This window comes from Narcine bancroftii, chromosome 8 (assembly GCF_036971445.1).
Source record: "Narcine bancroftii isolate sNarBan1 chromosome 8, sNarBan1.hap1, whole genome shotgun sequence".
NCBI lineage: Eukaryota > Metazoa > Chordata > Chondrichthyes > Torpediniformes > Narcinidae > Narcine > Narcine bancroftii.
The window spans coordinates 80,438,179-80,454,322 of record NC_091476.1 but is presented as its reverse complement, the minus strand read 5'-3'; the positions used below and the strand labels follow the sequence as shown (position 1 = coordinate 80,454,322).

At 46.9% G+C, this 16,144-nt stretch overlaps 1 protein-coding gene across 1 annotated transcript; it reads right to left on the bottom strand.

Moving 5' to 3' along the window:
- Positions 1-1,303: 1,303 nt before the first annotated feature.
- Positions 1,304-12,987, bottom strand: LOC138741786 (uncharacterized). The gene is made up of 2 exons (XM_069896076.1): positions 10,714-12,987; positions 1,304-1,621 (listed from the first exon to the last, which is right to left on the bottom strand). The coding sequence occupies exons 1-2, from the start codon at positions 11,281-11,283 to the stop codon at positions 1,304-1,306; spliced, it is 888 nt and encodes a 295-aa protein (XP_069752177.1). The 5' UTR covers positions 11,284-12,987.
- Positions 12,988-16,144: the final 3,157 nt, after the last annotated feature.

Sequence of the window (16,144 nt, the reverse complement as noted above, 5' to 3'; positions counted from 1 at the left end):
CTTTGTTACCCTCCTCCGAGAGGATTAATCGCCACTGCATTCGGGATGACAGTCAGCTGGCAATGACCTGACAGCTCCTCTCCCAGCTGGACGTCGGGGCAGGGGCATCTGGCTGGGCTTTCAGCGCGTGGACTGCAGGTTGGGGAGAAGGGAGCTAGGGCGGCCGGCGGGGGAGTATGCTGGTGGGAACTTGGGGATACTACAGCTGGGACTGGGACGTGACGACCTGGCAAACTTGTGGAAAAACCCCATTTTGAAGATGGGCTTTGAGTTCTTAGTTCAACGTGCACAGCCCTAATGGTATATACAAGAGGAGATGTCTAGATGAATAATGTTTCACTTGAAATAAGGGAAACAAAAATGAACTCTGGTGACCTGAAAGAAAAACCCTATCATCTGGAAACCCCTGATGGGGCAAGTTTCTTCGGGAAGACACTGATCGGAAGAAATCAGTTTGTGTCCAATGAGCAACAAATCTCTATCTGAAAATCAAAAAGAACTTTCCTGAGCAGAAACTATTTAACTTTCAGGCACCAAATCCTGGTGAAATTCATAAATGTTAAATTCTGTGCGCATTATAAGAATTGCATACCAGTGAACTTGGAGGAGTGAGATTCGACTGTGAATCAAAGAACTTACACACACATTACATATAAATGCGCTTAGAATTAGAAGGAGGTTAAAATAGGTTGTTAAGTTAAAAAGTTAGAGTTTGATCCTGTTTCAATGTTTAAAGCAACGTTTGTTTAAGTAACCATTTGTCTTGGTGAATTTCTATTGCTACTGGGTTTTGGGGTACTCTGGGCATATAACACTATCCACAAACTGCAGGCAGACCCAAAGCTTCAGCACCAAAAGTCTTTCCATGAACAGACTGAGATCTGATTGTGTTCTCAGGTAGAAATGGGATTTAGCACAATTACAACACAGGGGAGTACAGTTAATACGTCGATTTCAGCAAAGATATTGAAAACATCATCAACAAACAAGGAGTTCACATTAATAGTCTCTAGATGTTAAAGGTTGTGTGTGAAGTGTTTCATGATGATGGGAAGGAAATGTTTAAGTTCCCGTGTCAGTGTAATGGGCAGAAAGGTAACAGTGAGATGAGGATGAGACCGGGAAGTGGAACCACATTATCAAACACACCCAGAATTAATTGTGTCCTGAAGTACAAACATCCAGGGCTGAGATTTTTCAAATTCCATGTCAAAATATTCAGACACCTCTGTCAGCGAGACTGTGAGTGGCTCTGAAAAGAGCCGTTGGGTTTCCAGTTTGTTTGCCCACACTTTGTGGAGCTTTACTTGGAGCTGGTGTACTTGGTCACCGCCTTTGACCCTTCTGACATGGTGTGCTTGGCCAACTGCCCAGGCAGCAGCAGGCGCATAGCTGTCTGGATCTCCCAGGAGCTGATGGTCGACCTCTTGTTGTAATGGGCCAGACGGGAAGCCTTGTCCACAATCCAGTTGAAAATATTATTCACTAACGAGTTCATGATGCTCATGGCCTTGAAGGAGATGCCGGTGTCTGGGTGAACCTGCTTCAACAACTTGTAGTAACTCTCCTTCCTTGACTTCCTGTGCTTCTTGCCTCCTTTGGTAGTTGACTTTGAACACCACTTTCTTGGCCCCCTTTTTAGGCGCAGTTCAACTCAGGCACTTTTTTGTTTCCATTTCAGACCCAGAACTAAGCGGAACCTGTTCGTGTGCAATTTAAATAGGCTAATGAGGGGATGGCAATGGCAAGGGATATCTTTGGTTGATTTGAATTAATGAATATGTACAATTTCCTCTCACATTATGATTGGATATGTCAACTGGGCCAATCACAGTAATCTCCTACTGCCAGATACCACCATCACTGCCCAGTGTTTCTGTAATTTTGATGGGAAAAGGGAGGCAGAGTGGGAGGATGCTCCCACTGTAATGGCGAATTGTATGATTTAAATTAGGTTACATACACACATTTTAAAACAGATCTTATTTGAAAGACTGAAGAAATACTGAAGATCTCTGGAGAATGCAAGCACATTTCACAAGTAGGTGTTAATTGAATGGCGTCATAAATGAATGGACTAGAGGCACACTTGAAGTTCTCTTCAAGGGTTTTGACAGCGTGCACAGAAAGGTCACTTCTAGGTTTTGTTTACCTAAGACAACATCTTGACAAAAGAGGAGAACTCCTGTTGTTTGCTGAAGAAGGTGGGGGTTTTGCAAGTGAGTGAATCACATGGTTTTGCTGAAAATTTCAGTTAGAGAGAGAGAGGGGGGGTGGGGGGAGAAGAGAAGCCTTCTCAGCTTGTGTGTGTGACACTGAAAGCCAGCTAAACAGTGCAAGCCAGGAAGAGCTGGTTGAAGCTGATGAAAAGTTCCAAAAGCAGTGGGTGGCTGGAAGTGCTATCTGCCTGATGTTTCTCTTGGAATAAGAGGAACAGAGAGGAGCTCTGTCGTAACCTGAAAGAAAGAGGTTACCATCTCGAAAACCCTGAAGGGGCAAGTTTCATCAGCGAGACATAGAGGTGATTAATGGTAGTACCTCAGTTGTGAAAATCCTGGAACAACAAAAATCTCTCTGCAACGCTGCAAGATCCTTCCTGAGTAGTAAATATTGATCTTTCAAGCACTAAAGCCTGGTGAACTTTATACATGTTAAATTCTGAGTACAGTATAAAAATTACCTGCATCCAGAGAACTTGGAAGAAGGAGAATGAGATTGAACTGTGAACCAAATAACTTTTCTTAAATTTACACACACATTACATGCATGTGCACATAGAATTAGAAGGGGGTTTATTTGGATTAGTTAAGTGTAGAGTTAAGTTAAAATTTGATTCTATTTTCATGTTTAAAGTTGACTAAAAATAACTTTTGTTTTAAAAACCACTTGTCGTTGGTGAATGTCTATTGCTGCTGGGTTTTGGGATCCTTTGGGCTCGTAACACCAGTGACAAATAAATTAAATTTAAATTTTAAGTAAATTTTTTTTAATGAGACATACAGCACGGTAACAGGCCAATTCAGCCCTATGTGTCTGTGCCACCCAAATTAACTTACAACCCACAGTACATCTTTGAAGGTGAGGAAGACACCAGAGCTCTGGAGAAAGACCTTGCAAACATGGGGAGAATGTACAAACTTCTTACAGGCAGTGTGGGATTCGAACACAGGTCCCATCCCAATGAATGGCATTGTAAATGTGTTGCACCAACCACTAATCATCGCTGCTTCCTCTCTCCTAACCAGGAGAACAAAGTCCATTTTAGTTCCATTCTCCCGTTTGTGTTGTCACTGAATAACAGGAAGTAGATCCTCCGGTGCTGGGACCACGGCCCTGCAGTTCACATCTGTTCAAGGACAGTCCACAGTCCTGTTTAAAGATGACAGTGAAGCGGCAGCTACACTGCTCCTGCAATAACACACACAACTAGATGAGTTGAGCTCAGTGAGCAGACTAGTTTATTGCAGGCTGCTGGGCTGCACTTATACTCCCAGCCCAGAACTGGCTGAGAACTGCGCTGGAGGGCGCTGATGTCAGCCTGGCGTCACGTGGTCCCCAAGCCCGGGTTTCTGAGCCCTGAGGTGGAAGGAAGGGAATCTCCCGACGGCACCATTTTGGCTGGCTTCCCCACTGCGTGGCTTACAAGCAGGGCTAGTTCACTTGCCTTGTGGTGAGCCACCACACAGCCCGACCCAGAACCAGCACCAATGTCCTTTTTTGCCGGGCAGCCTTGCTTCTTTGGCTGGGCAATTACCATGGGCTCAGTGGGATCGAGGTGTGCTGACTTCAGCCTGTCCATGGTAAACAGCTCATGCCTGCTGCCCAAGTGCAGCCTGAACATTGAGCCAAAATGCTGTATAACCCTGTACAGCCCCTCGTATGGTCGCTGCAGTGGTGCCCTGGTCGGGCCATGCCAAAAAATGAACTCCACAGAAAGCAGCTCACCAGGAACATGAGTCGGGTGAGTGCCATGCCTGGTTGGTTGGTGGTGGGGGTTCGAAGGTGTCCAAGCGTGCCCTGAGATGAGGAAGTAGTTCATGTGGCGACCACTGGGGATTGTGAGGTGCATTGACGAACTCAGCAGGTAGTCCCAGCACTGCACCGTAGACCAGCTCAGCTGATGACGCCTGCAGATCTTCCTTGGGAGTGGGCAGCAGCACCCAAGGCAGTTCCTCTATCCAGTTGGGACCGGTGAGGCTGGCCAGGAGCGCCAACCTAAGGTGACGGTACAGATGTTTGACCAGTCAATTGGCCTGCGGGTGGTAGGTTGCGCTGCAATGTAGCTGTATCCCCAAACTGTTGGCGAGCTGTGCCCAGAGTGCAGATGTGAACTGGGTGCCTTGATCACTGGTGAGGTGAGCTGGGATGCCGAACCGGGCAACCCAACCATGCAACAGGGCTCGGGAGCAGGAATCAGTGGAGGGGTCTGGCATCAAGATTGCCTCGGGCCAGCGAGTGGTGCAGTCCACCACCATAAACAGGTAACGGTTGCCCCGAGAAACAGGTAAGGGCCCTACGATGTCCACGTGAATGTGGCTGAACTGTTTCCAGACGTGTTCAAACTCGTGTACGGGTGCCCTGGTGTGCCTGTGTACCTTGGTCATCTGGCAATGGGTGCATGTTCTGACCCAGCCCATGATCTTCTTCTGCAGCCCATGCCATATCAAACATTCTGCTACCATTCGGACTGTGGACCACATGGACAGATGTGAAAGGTCGTGGATGTGATGGAAGACCTGCCTGCACCACTGTTGGGGAACCACTGGCTGTGGGGTGCCCAAGGAGATATCGCACAGGATGGTGCCTTCGCTGCTCAGAGTCGGGAGGTCTCAGAACTGCAGGCTGGTGATGGCGGTCTTGAATGCGCTCGTCTCCTCATCAGTTTCCTGGTCCCAGGCAAGCTGATTGAAGTCAAGGCCGGACGTCAGCACGCAAATGGCCGATCACGAGAGTGTATCGGCAGCCACGTTGTCCTTCCATGCCTTGTGCCAAATGTCAGTGGTAAACTCTGACACATAGGAGAGGTGATGCTGCTGGAGGGCTGAGCAGGGATCCTTTGCCACCATAAGTGCCTGGGTGAGCGGTTTGTGGTCTGTAAAAATTGTAAAAATCCTCCCCTCCAAAAAAATATCGGAAATTCCGCACCGCCAGGTACATGCCCAGTAACTTGTGGTCAAAGGCACTATACTTACATTCCAGTGGGTGAAGCAGGCGGCTGAACAATGCCAATGATTTCCAATGTCCATTCACCTGCTGCTCCAAGATGGCACTATCGGCTGTGGCAGAGGCATCGACAGAGACTGCCATATTCAAGTTGGTGTGTGGGTGGGCGAGTATACGGTCCTTTGGGAGGGCATCCTTGCTGGCCTCGAATGCGGTGCAGGCTTCTGGGATCCAAGCGAGCGTCTTGTGCTTGGTTGCGATGAGTGCGAACAGTGGCTGCATGATGCGCGCAGTTCCCAGATGAAACGGTTGTAAAAGTTGACCATACCCATGAACTCCTGCAGCCCCTTGAGGCTGTCCAGGCATGGGAACTCCCTGAGAGTGGTGACCATCACAGTGGTGGGCATGGCTCCTTCGGCCATGATGGTATGGCCCAGGAACTCCATGGACTCTTTCCCGAACTGGCACTCGGATGGGTTGATGGTAAGGCCGAAATTGGCTAGCCGGGATAAAAGGGCACGCAGGTGGGCCTTGTGTTGTGCTCGGTCCTTGCTGGAGACGAGGATGTGATCCAAATAAATAAAGAGAAAATCCAAGTCCCTGCCCACAGAATGCATGAGGTGCTGGAAGGTCTGATCAGTGTTCTTGAGCCCAACTGCATGCGCAGGAATTCGAAAAAACCAAAGGGGGTGATGATGGCTGTCTTGGGTAAGTCCTCAGGGTGCATCGGGATCTGGTGATTACTTCGCACCAGGTCAACCTTGGAGAAGAACCTTGCACCATGCAGGTTGCTGTAATGTCCTGGATGTGGGGGATGGGTGAACAGTCAGGAATGGTTGCCTTGGTGAGCCATCGATAGTCTACACAGGGATGCCAGCTGCTGGAAGCTTTCAGGATCAAGTGGAGAGGCGAGGCCCACAGGATTTCGGACCGCCGAATGATCCCCAGCTCCAATAGTTGCAAAAACTCCTCCTTCGCTACCAAGAGCTTGTCAGGCGGGAGCCGGCGTGCCTTGGTATGAACTGTTGGGCGCTGTGTGGGAATGTGGTGGAACACCTTGTGGCGCAGTGAGGCAGTGGAGAACTGTGGCTTGAGGAGTGTCGGGAACTCCTCCAGGATCTGTTGGTACTCCTCTCTGGGTGTGCTGACCATGGCCATCTGCGGTTGCTCAGAGCGGGCGTCGTCGAGGCAAATGGCTTGGAAGGTATGAGAGTCCACCAGTCACCTACCTCAAATGTTCACCAGAAGCCTGTGTGCAAGAAGGAAGTCTGCACCCAGGATGGCAGTCGGGAGGGAGAAGAAGGTGAACCTCCACGTGAAATTCCATTGGCTGATTTGGAAGTGGACTGTCTTGTCTCCATATGTCCGGATTGCCATTGCATTGGCTGCACGGAGGGGAGGTCCACATGTTCGGTTACTGGATTCAATGTCCGTGGCCAGGATGATGCTGATCTGGCTGGGCTCCAGATTCAAGGAGGAACTGTAGGCCACTGACTGAGTCTGCAGGTAGAGAAGGCTGCGTCCTTGGCCAGCCACTGCACCTATTAACAGCAGCCAGCCTGGTCATTTCCCTGGAACGAGCAGAGCTGACGACACTTCTGGGCCTTGGCTCCCCAGTGCTGGTGGTAAAAGCAGAGTCCTGAAGCGGATGCAGCAGCCTTGTGTATGCTCTTGGGGCCCCCTGCAGGGGCTGTGCGCTCTATCGCAGCACTAGGGTGGGCTTGGCGTGGTTGTGCCCATGCCTCGTGACCTACTGGACCACTGAACCTCCCATGAATCGTGCAAGCCATAGCTCTTGGGCCTTCTGGGCGTCCTTCCTTGGGTCAGTGAAGCTCTCCTGAACCAGCAGCGGGTCGATGTCCCCGGGCATATGTTCGAGGAGATGCACTTGACAGATGCGCATTTGGTGTCCTCACTCATGAGCACGAGCATCTCGCCCATCAGTTCCATCGGGGACCTGTCCCCCAGGGTATCGAGGTGCAGCACCCGAGCAGCACGCTTGTGTCTAGGTAGTCCAAGGGACCAGGTAATCACTCACTTGATGGTCTTGTACTTGTCCTCGGCAGGTAGTTGCTGAACAAGGTGCAACATACATCTTGCAGTGGCCTGGTCCAGGGCAGTGACCACATGGTAGAATTTGATCATGTTAGACAAAATCTGGTAAAGGTGAAACTAGGTGTCCCCATGGCCAAACCAGGTCTCCGGCTCCTGAATCCAGAATTCAGGCAGTTTAATGGCTATAGTGCTGATCCGAGGCTCACTCATGATGGATTCAAATACGTTTGAAGCAGTCGGGGTCACTAATTGTAGCGGCGGTTACATTGCTCCTGCAATAACACATACAACGAGATGGGTTGAGCTCAGTGAGCAGACCAGTTTATTGCGGGCTGCTGGGCTGCACTTATACTCCCAGCCCAGACTTGGCTGAAAAACATGCTGGAGGGCACTGACTTCAGCCAGGTGTCGCATGGTCCCCGAGCTGGAAGGAAGGGCAACCCCCAATGGCGCCATTTTGGCTGGCTGGCCCAATGCATGGCTTACAAGTGGGGCCAGTTTGCCCGCCACAATAGGGTTCTTGCCTTTCCAGTCCTTTCAGGCAGTCATTCCAGATTCCTGCCACTGTCGGGGGAGAGACACATCACTACCCCTCCTCCGATCTGTCTCTGATTTCATTTAAATTTCCCCCCACCACAATGACCTCCCATCGATCTGCTCATTCGCCCTCAGCCTCTCACTGGTTGATGTTCTTCAATTTCCTCTTTACCATGAATACGTCCCTAGCTGATCCAATCTCTCCTCCAGCTGAAACGTTGGCATCATTATGCTGAGGATGCACGAGTAAGAGGAGGTGGGAGAGACTGGGATGGCACAACAGGGGAAAAGTAGCAGAGCAGGTTAGAAAAGAGAGGTCAATGTTCCCGGGATCCTGGGCTTTAAAAGGAGAAGCACAGAGTGCGAGAGTGGGAAGTGCCAGGGAACCTACACATCCCACTGGGTTGGTCAAAGCTGGAGCTGTGACCTTGTCTGGGCCCCACACCCTGAGGAAGATGGACAGACTCCAGAGAGTGCAAAGAGGGTTGGAATGCAATGAGCTCAGGCCTGAGGGAACTCAGCATTATGGCAGTTTCCAGCAGCTGGGGCAGTTCTCTCTGGAACAGAGGAGGATGTAAGGAGATCTGATGAAGGCACTGAAAATAAGGACGGTGTGGAAACCAGGTAGAGTCACTGTCACCATGTGTGAAAGGGGCAGGAAGGAGTGATGACAGTCATTGCCGTGTGGGTGACAGTGAGGAGGGAAGCTAAAGACTGCAGGGTATCTATAAGTGGACTGGGGAGGTGGGCAGATAGAAGGCAAATGTACTTTAATCTGGGGAAGTGATATGATGCAGGGGGAGGTCAGGGGACACCCAGTAGATTGTAGGGTGTAACAGAGTGCACAGGGAATATGTGGAGCACGTCCAGGCATGCCTAAAGGCTGGGGTAAAGGTGGGGAACTGGGGTCAGATGGACATACCAGACCTGTCTTCTCTGGAGGGTGAGACAGGAAATGTGCAGAGAGGTCCTGCTGGAACTGGAGAAACACAATTCTGGCCACAGTGTGAGCACTGTGTACAGTTCTGGTCACCATATCCCAACGAGAAGGGTTGGCATTCGAGGGGCACACACGTAGATTTGTGAAGGCGGTTCCAGGACTAGAGATATTTTTTCTGTCAGGGTTGGGGGATTGTTCCCAATGATCAGAGGAAGTGTAAAAGGCAGTTTAACAAGTGTAGGAACCTAAAGGAGGCCTTGACAGAATGAACAGGAAGGAACCAACTCTCTCAGCAGAGGTATGTGTGAGCAGAGGGTCTGCAGTGGGATAGGAAGTGGAGACAGGACTGGCAGAAGGATCAGAATGAGCTGAGGAGTTATTTTTCACCCAGAGAGAACTGTGGCTCTGGAACCCACTGTCTGAGGGGCCAGTGTTGGTAGAAAGCCCACGATGTGGAACCCAGAGCTGGAGGAGCATCTGATCAGCCCGAACCTACAAGCCTGTGGGCCGACTGTGCAGATGTATGAACAGCAGGTGTTGGAGCTGTGGGCTGAATGGCCTCAGTCCTTCCCAGACATTCCTGAGGGCATCACCGACATAGCTAACATTATTCCCCAAACCCCAGTCACCCTCAAGCAGTTTTCTCACCTGTTTCAGAGGCTGAATAACAGTAAGTCACACTGCTGTAGGCTGGGATTGACCCACAGCCCATGCTGGGGACAGACGGCAGATTTCATCCGGGGGAGGTGTTTCAACTTGTATTTGTATGTGTGAGTTCTTAGACAACACTTGGATAAAGGAAAAAGTTCTTTACTTTAAAGTTGTTTTAAACAGCACCATGATGCATGCCATGAAGCAGCAAGGCTCTATTACAGATACTGTTTACTATGTGTTAGCCACCTGCTGGCAGCCAAATCTAACCAAACAGTAAGACATTGCTAGTTGCAATGCAAACCAGATTACTATCATTTCATCTCCCTTTCTTAAAACAAAAGTAATGTGTTTTCTTTGTATAACTCTGCAGTTTTAACTTTAACACTAAGAACTTACATTTTCATTATTATCAACATTGTTAACATTTTTAAACCTGTTTTGTGTAATCACATTTACATCCACTAAAACATAAAGAGCGAATAAGGCAGCACTATTTCATTCTAGAACAGGAGCCCTTAAATTGGCTCAATGAGTCTCTTGGGAGGATTCACGTGTCTTGACGATGTCCTGATTGATTGTCCTGGAATTTGAGATGTTGCCTCAGATGATGTCATCTCAGATGACATTCAGGTTGTTCAACAGTGTCCATCTATCCATCTGCTATGGCTGGTCCCATTTGAATATCTCGATGATTTATTCGCAGAACCGCATCTTCATCTGTCTGAATGGTGTGTGATCTTGGTTGGACTTCACTAGGAACAGTTCCCTTATGAGTCCATAAGTTTGTTTTGTCTTTTAGCTTTACCATCACCAGTGTAGAGTTTGGCAAGTTTTTTTGTTCCTCTGTCAAAGTAGTACTTTTGCTTTTCATTCTGTTGTTCTTTGAACTTCCTCACTTTCTCCCCCTCTTTTGTTTTTAGGAGGTTCTCCTGAATGAATAGGTTTGATATTAGCCTACGCCACGTAAGGAGGTGTGCTGGTGACATACCACACTCGGTGGTGTTATGCGGTATACTAGCATGCTCTGGTAGAAGTCCGTTCCACTGTCTTTTGCCTTGCACATCAGTCTTTTCACTGTCTGTACTGATCTTTCCACGAGACCCTGGGACGGTGAAAAAAGAGGACTTGACATAGTGTGTATAAAGTCCCACTCTTTGGCAAATTGTTGGAACTTTAAATAGCAGAACTGGGGTCCATGGTCTGTGAAGACCTTGCTTGCCATGCCATGTCTGGAGAATATGGCTTTCCTTCATGTTGTTACAGCATCTGCAGTGGTGGTGTTCAGTTTACACACCTCTGGATATAGGGAGTAATAGTCTGTGACGATAATATAGTCCTTCGACATTCGAATAGGTCAGCGCTACCTTCTGGGAAGTTCTGTATGGTGCTGGGTGTGCCTTTAGTGGTTCTGAAGGATTGATTGCTTGATATTTCTGGCATATTGCACAGTTTGACACTTCATTGGTCATATCATTGTTGAATATTGGCCAGTACATCACCTCTCGTGCTCTTTCCTTACACTTTTCCATTCTGAGATGTCCTCCATGTATCTCTTTTAGGACCTCTTTTCTCAGACTCTTTGGGATAAGGATTTTACTTCCTTTGTAGATAACGTCTTCAACCACTGATAGTTCCACCCTGCAGTTCCAGTATTCTGAAATGTCAGATGAGCAGTCCTGCTTCAAGTTGGGCCATCTATCCAAGATTTTTTTTCTCATTTGTCTCAGTGTTTCATTTTTGTTTGTCTCTGACTTTACAAGTTCCATTTTTGCATCTGATATGGGCAGTTCACGTGTGATCATATCCATGAAGGCATTCACATCTTCATCCATTTTGGAGTTTGCAGGCTCTCTCATGTCAACAGCTCTAGAAAACATTAGCTTACCCGGAGTTAACGCCACATTCAATGTATAGCGTGGCAGCCAAATCATCATTCTTTGTATTCTAAGTGGACATTCATTTAATGGCTTTTGGAATAATACAATCAAGGGCTTATGATCAGCCAGTACACTGATTGTTTTTCCTGACACAAACTGATGAAATCTTTCATAGGCATATGTGATGCTGAGCAGCTCCTTTTCAATTTGAGCATATCATGTTTCTGCATCTGTCATTGAACGTGATGCATGCACAATAGTTTGCCAGTCATCATATTTTTGCAGAAGAACTGCATTGAGCCCACTAAGTGATGCACATGTTGATATTGTGATGGATCTCGCAAGGTTGTAAAACCTCAGAACTGGCTCCTCTGTGACCAGGTTCTTTAGTTCGCTCCATGACTTTTCATGCTCATGATTCCACTCCCATTCAATGTTCTTTTTAGTTAGTCTTCTCAATGGAGCCATCTTTTCTGGAAAGCTGGATATGAATTTATCCATATAGTTGACCATTCCATTAAACCTCTGTACGTCCTTTTTGCATTATGGCTTTGGCATGTTCCCAATGGCAGACAGCTTTCTGGGATCTGGTCTGATGCCCTCACTGGCAACAATATCTCCTACAAATGTTAGTTCTGTCACCCTGAGCTGGCACTTATCTCTATTCATTTTCAGGTTTGCTTTCCTTGTTGCTTCCAGGATTTTCTTTAGGCTATCATCATGCTCCATTCTCATGGTTTCCATAATATCATGTCAACCATTGAGGTATCAACTCCATCCAGGTGCTCATAGACCATATGGATAGTTTTGTGATACACTTCAGGAACTGAGGCAATTCTGAAGGGTTACCTTAGGAATCTGTACCTGCCAACTTGCTTCATCCAATTTCAACTGCCAAAATCCTGATGATGCATCTAACTTGCTCATAAACTTTGCATCTACTGCATATGACATGATTCCTTCGTGTGTCATAAGTTTAAAGTGTTCGCTCTTTATTACTCTGTTTAGATCTCTTGCATCCAGGCAAATGCCAAGATTTCCATTCTTTTTTTTCCATAAGAGTGAGTTAACTCCCCCAACTTCGTTAGCTCATCTATCTTCTGAATTACGTTCAGGCTTTTCATCCTGTTCAACTCTGCCTTTAGTTGCTTTTTAAGCACATGGAACTTTTCTACATAGATGTATTATCGGTGGTACACATTTATCCATGCTGATCGTGTGTTCTCCTGGAAGGCAGCCTAGACCCTGAAATAGGTCATTGTACTCCTTCGTGAGTTCATCATAGGCTCTCACCCCTTCGCTTTCCACAACAAGGACTCTTTTTATCAGGTTCAATTTCTCACAGCCTGTTAAACCTAAAGTGGCCTGTACATCATTTGGTACCACGATGAATGCTAGCATTTGCTGTTTGTACTTGTGTTTCATTTTGACCGTGTTTCCTTCTGCACTGGTATATCGGTAGCTGAATAACCTGTCACCTTCACTTTTGTTCCATACATCTTTCGTTTCAGTCTAATCTTCTTAAAATCAGTCTCTGATATCGCATTAATTTGTGCTCCATTATCCAATTTCTTTTTCTTTGGGTTGGCTTCGCGGACAAAGATTTATGGAGGGGGTAAAAAGTCCACGTCAGCTGCAGGCTCGTTTGTGGCTGACAAGTCCGATGCGGGACAGGCAGACACGATTGCAGCGGTTGCAGGGGAAAATTGGTTGGTTGGGGTTGGGTGTTGGGTTTTTCCTCCTTTGCCTTTTGTCAGTGAGGTGGGCTCTGCGGTCTTCTTCAAAGGAGGTTGCTGCCCGCCAAACTGTGAGGCGCCAAGATGCACGGTTTGAGGCGTTATCAGCCCACTGGCGATGGTCAATGTGGCAGGCACCAAGAGATTTCTTTAGGCAGTCCTTGTACCTTTTCTTTGGTGCACCTCTCTTCACGGTGGCCAGTGGAGAGCTCGCCATATAATACGATCTTGGGAAGGCGATGGTCCTCCATTCTGGAGACGTGACCCATCCAGCGCAGCTGGATCTTCAGCAGCGTGGACTCAATGCTGTCGACCTCTGCCATCTCGAGTACTTCGACGTTAGGGATGTAAGCGCTCCAATGGATGTTGAGGATGGAGCAGAGACAACGCTGGTGGAAGCGTTCTAGGAGCCGTAGGTGGTGCCGGTAGAGGACCCATGATTCGGAGCCGAACAGGAGTGTGGGTATGACAACGGCTCTGTATACGCTTATCTTTGTGAGGTTTTTCAGTTGGTTGTTTTTCCAGACTCTTTTGTGTAGTATTCCAAAGGCGCTATTTGCCTTGGCGAGTCTGTTGTCTATCTCATTGTCGATCCTTGCATCTGATGAAATGGTGCAGCCGAGATAGGTAAACTGGTTGACCGTTTTGAGTTTTGTGTGCCCGATGGAGATGTGGGGGGGCTGGTAATCATGGTGGGGAGCTGGCTGATGGAGGACCTCAGTTTTCTTCAGGCTGACTTCCAGGCCAAACATTTTGGCAGTTTCCGCAAAGCAGGACGTCAAGCGCTGAAGAGCTGGCTCTGAATGGGCAACTAAAGCGGCATCGTCTGCAAAGAGTAGTTCACGGACAAGTTTCTCTTGTGTCTTGGTGTGAGCTTGCAGGCGCCTCAGATTGAAGAGACTGCCATCCGTGCGGTACTTTAACTAAAACATATATATCATTTACTTTTAATCTCAACATCCAGTCCCTTTTTTTCTTTCTCGTTTTCAGTCACAACATCTACATAGAATTCCTTTATCTCCCTTTCATCTGTAGCATGAACCTTGCTTTGTTGCATTTGGTTCCCACAGCAACAGGCATCATGGTTTCATCTGTTGCACATATTGCATGTTTTACCATCTGCTGGACACTTTTTTAGTAGGTGTTGTGTAGTGCATCGATGACAAAACTTTTGATTGTCCCTTTCATTGTTGTTTGCTGGCCATACCTCACTTTCCACTTTGGCGTGCTTTTTGTTAAATGGTTTATTTCTGTTCACTGAACAGCTCTTTTGCCTGCGTTTTTATAGTTTCTGCAGCCCTACTGAGTGCTATGGCTTTTTCCAAGTTTAGCTTTTGCTCTCTTAGCGATCTTTCCCTTACACTATTATCTGGAATATCACACACAAGTCTGTCTTTTATCAACGACTCAGTCAGTCCACCAAATTCACACATTTTGCTTCTGTTTCTCAATTCAGTCACATATTGATCAATGCTTTCTTCTGTTTTCTGTATTCATGTGAAAATTCTGTGCCTCGCAAACATTGCATTACATTTAGGTATGCAGAATCCCTCAAACTGTTTCATTATTTTTTCCAGTTTCATTTTGTGTCCTTCAGCAGTGAATGTGAAGTTATTACACACGTAAGAAAATGGACGCTTTAACTTTATCACTTTTCTCGTCAGTTCCAACTGCCACTGATAACAAACCAAAATGCTATTTAAATCTATTCCAATTATCAGCTACATTAAATGTTAGTTGAACTTTCACTGGTGGATGTAATCCTTGCATTTTTTACTGTTTTCCTCTCTTCACTGATCAGTTGCTGACTTTAGATTCTATCTTTTAAAGTATTTCCTTCTAATTTCCTTCATCTCATGTATAACACCATGTTTCATCTTGTATTCATATGTGTGAGTTCTTAGACAACACATGGAAAAAGGAACAGGTTCTTTACTTTGAAGTTATTTAAAACAGTGCCATGAGGCTGCAAGTCTCTATTACAGATATAGTTTACTGTGTGTCGGCCCCTGCTGGTAGCCAAATCAAATCAAACAGTAAGGCATTGCGAGTGGCCATGCACACCTGATCACTATCATTACAGGAGAGAAAGGGTGAACTTGATGATCTTTGACCACTGCATTGACACTGGCTGCTTATTTAACACGAGTACAAATTGTTCAGTCTCGAAACCATAGTCACAAAATTGGGCCCAGGATGAGGGTCTGCTATTAGTGGGAGGGAACTGAGTGTCAAACATTCCAAGAGACAGGATGTCTTGACATTTGGAATGATAAGGACTGTATTAAGGGATGGTCAGCAGGGTTTGTTTATAACTAATCCTGTTACATGGTCAACTCCTGCATTCGTTATGGGTTGTTGTTGCCACAGTGGTTGCCATCTGGAGGGGAATACAAGTAAGGGGCTAGCAACCCTTAGGCCAACCAGTGCATCCAGAAACTCAAAAGATACTGACATGGTAGCCACTGCCCTCCGTTTACTTGGGGTTAGGGGCTGTGTTTCTTCCCTGTTGGTAGCCAGTTAGGGCACCTCATCAGGAGCCAGAACCCACTGCCTGTTGGTCATTACTCCTGAGCTGAGTGAGGGTTCGTGCACACTCCTTTCTCACCTTACCCATTTCCTCAGTAGAAATTTCAAGGCTGGGTGCAAACCAGTAACCTCTACCTGTGCACGCACACGTGCGTGCGTGTGTGCGTGCGAGAGAGAGAGAGAGAGAAGCTGCTTGTATTTAAACTTGTGTATAGGTGTACCCGATTAACTGTGTTTGCTCTGGGATTGCCCCAGGGCCCTTTTTACAGTGTACTGTTTTAATCTACATGTGTATTGTTGCAGCGCTTTGTGTCCAGATGCACTTTCCTGCTCTGCCTAAAAGCGAATTCTTTCCACTCAATTTAGAGGGATATCCATCACGTGCAGGAGGTAGAGTTTTAGTTTGATTTGGACATCGCATTCAGCTCAGACACAAGCTATTTTTCAACATTAGGACCAGAGTTGTTCAAATGAAAGTCAAAGAAGTCATTATGAGGCTGAAAAACAAAAATAAAACAGTAACACATATCACCCCAATCTTAGGATTAACACAATCAACTGGTTGGAACATCATCAATAAGAAAGATCAAACTAGTGACTTCAGTAATTGCAAAGGGAATGCTAGGCCAAAGAAGACAGAAGAATTCTCATCA